The sequence below is a fragment of the Spodoptera frugiperda genome, chromosome 27, assembly GCF_023101765.2.
Source record: "Spodoptera frugiperda isolate SF20-4 chromosome 27, AGI-APGP_CSIRO_Sfru_2.0, whole genome shotgun sequence".
Taxonomy (NCBI): Eukaryota; Metazoa; Arthropoda; class Insecta; order Lepidoptera; family Noctuidae; genus Spodoptera; species Spodoptera frugiperda.
Genome location: NC_064238.1, coordinates 13,348,736 through 13,353,280, shown reverse-complemented (window position 1 = coordinate 13,353,280; position 4,545 = coordinate 13,348,736). Strand labels below are relative to the sequence as shown.

Here is a 4,545-nt window from a genome sequence, read left to right as displayed (position 1 = left end):
CTTCGAGTCTTTTGTTACAAGATTTAAAGCGTATTTTTATAGGATTTAAACTTTATCTTTACGGAGCTTTGTATTCAGTTTTATTTTCATTGTAAGAAACAAGACGAATAAAATTTATTCTGTTGTCATGTTTTTATGTTTTCTTGTAGATATATATGGGCCCCAACTTTGCTGATCCTGTTGGGCCCCGCCATCGCTCTGGTAGTGCTCACTGTCAACCGGTACCTGGACAGGCCCACCTTCATGGTGAGGCATGACAAGTTCCTCGAGAAGAGAGACTTTCCTTCTGTCATCGTGTGCCCTGAAGTCAATTTTGTCGAAGAGAAGATGGACCACTTTTTGGCTAAATTGTAAGTGATGTCTTATATATCAAGATTAAGGTACCACGCCCCATTCCAGAGATAGCTAGGATGCTATTTGATATTCAAACTTTTATTGAAAATTCCAAAAGTAGTATAGTGCCTAGAGTGCACCAAAATTTTCGGGTGCACTCAGCATCCGAAAATTTCAAGAACAGATTCGTTTTCTCTTAGGCCTCGGTCCCATGTGTCCGTTACGCTGCATTGCGTGTCGAGACGACGCTATGGTGCATTAAAACATATGGAAATATTTCTGCGATGACCTTCGACAGAGAAAAAATGTAAAAAGGAGTGTATATTTTTTACCTTTTACAGGAACTATCCTCCTGGTACGAACGCATCTATGATCAAAAAAATACTTCCACAACTGTCAGCGTTCTATTCCCTCGACGTGATCTATGACCTGCCAGACCTGATGAGGCTGGAACATGTCCTGGACTACAATGGCTATACTGTGGAGACGGCGGCACGGTTACTTACAGCAACCTGCGAGGAGACGCTTATCAAGTATGGACACATTCAGTCTTCAATTTAGTCAAAATCTGATCTATTTAGATAATATCAAAGAGCACGTTTAAAAGTAGAGTCAGTCAATCAGTTGATGAAGCTTTTATACTAATTCCAATATTCTAGTAATGAGCAAGGAACAATAAAGATGTTGGTTCACCAATACCACTTACAGAAAGAACATGATGATGTCGATATTTTTACCCTAGTTTGACAGTCATGTGCCTTGAAGTTCAAAATAAGGTTTTAAATTTTGCAACTGACATTATGAAAATATATATTTATACAACAGATGCCGCTGGAACCGCCGTTTAGTCGACTGTACCAAATTATTCGAAATGGAGTTTACGGGAGACGGTTTCTGTTGCGTCTTCAATGGAAGATCATTGAGAAGGTAAAATAGTCCGTTTACTACTAACAATAAAGTGTGATTTACTTTGTCTGATGATCGTAATATCAAAGCGATCGTTTTACTTTTACCATCTTTAACTATCCTAACTCCTACCATAATTATGATACTAACTAATGTTACACAGAGAAATGGAATATCGTAGATTGAACAAAACACAGTTGATACCGAAGAAGAAGAAATGGTACACGAGACTTTTCGGTTACACTAGTGGTTTAATGTTGGCTATCAACCAGAGCCAGCCTCATACATCTGTCGATCTTTCTTATAAGTGGGTGAGTGGGTTTTACAGACATTTTAACTGACATCGCGATCATGTCATATAAACCAGAGAAAATTCGCCCTTACTTACTTCTATCACACCAGTTCATCATCATCATCATACAGACTATAAGTGGCCACCGACCAAAGGCCTATCCTCACACGGATATCTCCAATCAAGTCATTATAATTTACACAATTAGGTTCTCGAAGGAGAGCCGTTTTTTGTGACAAAGGGAGACCTTCTTTTTAGGGCTCCTAACTTTTTACGAACAAAGACTAAGCATTGTGGGACTTCTAAATTACTAAAAAGACCTTCATCATCAGCATATCATAAAGAACACCTGGTCCTCCACTTTGAGACGTTTATTACAGCACATCCCTAGAGACATAGACACCACTTATTCAGTCTAAATAAACTTCAATGTATTGACAATATATCTAGTCTTTATTAACCTAAGTGCTACATTCAAGAAATTCCTTATTTCCTCAGGTAGCTCTCCAGGTAGGCCGCCACTACGTTGATACAACTATGAATGGAACAGCGGTGAGTCCTGGCTCGGAGCACTGGATCGCTTACTACACCACCGGTTACCAGATAGCTTTAGGAGCTAAAACACTCCACCCGTCACTTAGGAAGTGTAACATGGCATCAGAAAAGTTGAAGTACTTCCCGAAGTATAGCCAGTAAGTGTTGTAGGTATTAGGTGTCTGAATGTAAATGTAGTGCAAACTACTCTTGCTAATTATGTTGTGAGGCTTGTCTTTTACACATTCTTCCTAATAGTACTAAGAAACCCGATCAAAGGTTACAAGTCGAAGATGTTACAATGCTCTTTGAAAATATTGCAATGTGTGTAAGTCCATATTTTTTAACGAAGTTCCCTTACCACCGTACTCAGAGTCATTGAATTGTTACCCCAGTCCTTAGCAATTGTTATCGATACAAAATCATGGCTAAGGAATAGTTTAAGTAACCATTAAATGTCTCTGAGTGCGGCAGTTAGTGTTGTTTGATTTTAGGAAGTACTGTACATTAGAGAAAGAAATAGCGGACACTTTGGCCAAGTGTAAGTGTGTCCGGAGCACTCATCCGAAACCTCCCGGCGCCGTGCGATGTCGAGCGGCCATGTTGCTCTGTGCTACACAGGCCATGGGTTGGTATTTAAACAAATATATAAAGACCTTTAGCTAAGACACAAGCATACGTTTAAGAAAGACTAGAGCCAATTTTAGCATTACCAAGACCTCATTTATTTCTGAGATTTTGTGGTTAGTCTTGATTAAGTCTTTGACTGCCAATAGAAAACTGTTGAAGGCAAATCCTCCGCTAACGTCGGTCACCGGTGACCACTACAGCGTTCAATGTGTTAACCACAAAATCTCAGAAAGAGTGGTTAGTATAGTTCTGACTTGCAGAAGTTGCTGTTATTAGGTTAGTAGGTATGGTGGGTCTGTCACATCTGCTTCTATTTACAGTTGCGTTGGATCCCTTGAGCACCGACTGTCCCATGACCTGTGACACCAAGAAGGTCACTATGCAAGCCTCAAGATTCGAACTCGACGAGACCGTGCGCACTGTGGAATCTTTTTAGTAAGATCTTTACTTACCTATTTACTCTACTTCATCATATTGATAAGATACTTAGAGTTGAAAATTTTAAAATTGTTTTGTTCTTTTTTTTTAAACGTTGCCCCACACTAGAATTTTCTCCTGTGTCGTGGGTGTGTTTACAAATATACAAGTTCACATACACATGACACCCAGACCCGAAACAACAATTTGTGGAACACACAAAGAGTTGCTCCGTGCGGGAATCGAACCCGCTACACATTGCGGGCAGCCGGTTGCCCAGCCACCGCGCCAACCGTGCAGTCAATGTGTGTAATTTCAGATTCAAAATTCAATCAGATTCAAAGTTTTTGGCTTACTTTTGCCCACAGACAGAAAACTGTTGAAGGTGAAGGCTTTATTAGCTTAATGTTGTGTTAATATAATTTGATGACGTTAATATACTCCTGTATGATAACAGCGATGGTTTGAACTTCACGACAGCGACAGTGGTGCGGGTGTTCATACAGAGCCACATACGGCCCACCGTGGAGCGCTGGACGTACTACGACTACATTGATTTGTTCTGTAAGTGTACTGAACCACTATCATTGTCTTTAAATTGAAGGAAAAAAAATGTGTTGCATGCTCTTGGATAAATTTATTTTTGTTATCATAGAATTAGGTTTTTATGAGACGAAAATCACCCAATGACTTTTCCGCCCTGGGCGAGACGAGAGGGAGCTCTCGTCTCGCCCAGGGCCGAGTGTGAGACTCTTACTGACTTAACACCACACAGCCCCTACTCATGCTTTTCGAGCCGGAGTCCCAGTAACTAGATAGGCAGTCTGCCCGGATCGGCATCAGCCCTACTGGGCCCTATCTGTGGTGGTCTAATGGCTCTTTGAGTCCTGAGCTCCGTTACTATAAAATTAGCTTAAAGCAAGTAAAAATAAACAAAAGAATCTCATCCAACACTCCAAAACTCGACTTTAAATAATTTGATGATTTACGAATGATTTAATGTGTTCTTGAGTAAAACTTAATAATATCTATTACAGCTCAGCTAGGTGGGATGATCAGCGTGTTCTTCGGGTGCAGTGTGCTGACAATGCTGGCGTTGCTGCAAATCATCGCCCGCGCCCTCTACAGGCGATGTCTTCAATTTTGGAGTTCCACTTAATAACGCTATTATGTATAGGTAACATGTAAACTACGATTGTAAAAATAATAAAGCTTGGCAGTCAAATGAATTTTAAGTTCCCCTTTGAGTATAAGTTTTTTTTATGGAAACATTAATTAATCGGTGATATACCACATTGTAAAACTTTAGTGAATTTTAAGTGTTTGAGAGTCTTGCTTCGGCACGAATGGGCTGGCTCGACCGGAGTGGCACCACGGCATCACAGAAAACCAACGTGAATCAACGCTTGCATTATATGAGTTAGGTTACCGTA

The 4,545-nt window shown here is 40.3% G+C and overlaps 1 protein-coding gene across 1 annotated transcript; it reads left to right on the top strand.

The window, feature by feature from the left end:
* Positions 1-1,406: 1,406 nt before the first annotated feature.
* LOC118263726 (uncharacterized) lies at positions 1,407-4,286 on the top strand. The gene is made up of 6 exons (XM_035575880.2): positions 1,407-1,550; positions 2,030-2,223; positions 2,560-2,693; positions 3,016-3,130; positions 3,570-3,676; positions 4,150-4,286. Exons 1-6 carry the CDS (start codon positions 1,407-1,409, stop codon positions 4,269-4,271), a joined length of 816 nt encoding a protein of 271 aa, XP_035431773.2. The 3' UTR covers positions 4,272-4,286.
* The last annotated feature ends 259 nt before the right edge of the window (positions 4,287-4,545 follow it).

What these genes read in the sequence shown, in the direction of transcription:
- LOC118263726 (XM_035575880.2), top strand. Translation starts at nt 1,407, where the DNA reads ATGGAATATCGTAGATTGAACAAAACACAGTTGATACCGAAGAAGAAG. An exon ending in TCGATCTTTCTTATAAGTGG is followed by an intron (nt 1,551 to 2,029) that starts GTGAGTGGGTTT and finishes TTATTTCCTCAG; the next exon opens with GTAGCTCTCCAGGTAGGCCG. An exon ending in CGACTACATTGATTTGTTCT is followed by an intron (nt 3,677 to 4,149) that starts GTAAGTGTACTG and finishes TATCTATTACAG; the next exon opens with CTCAGCTAGGTGGGATGATC.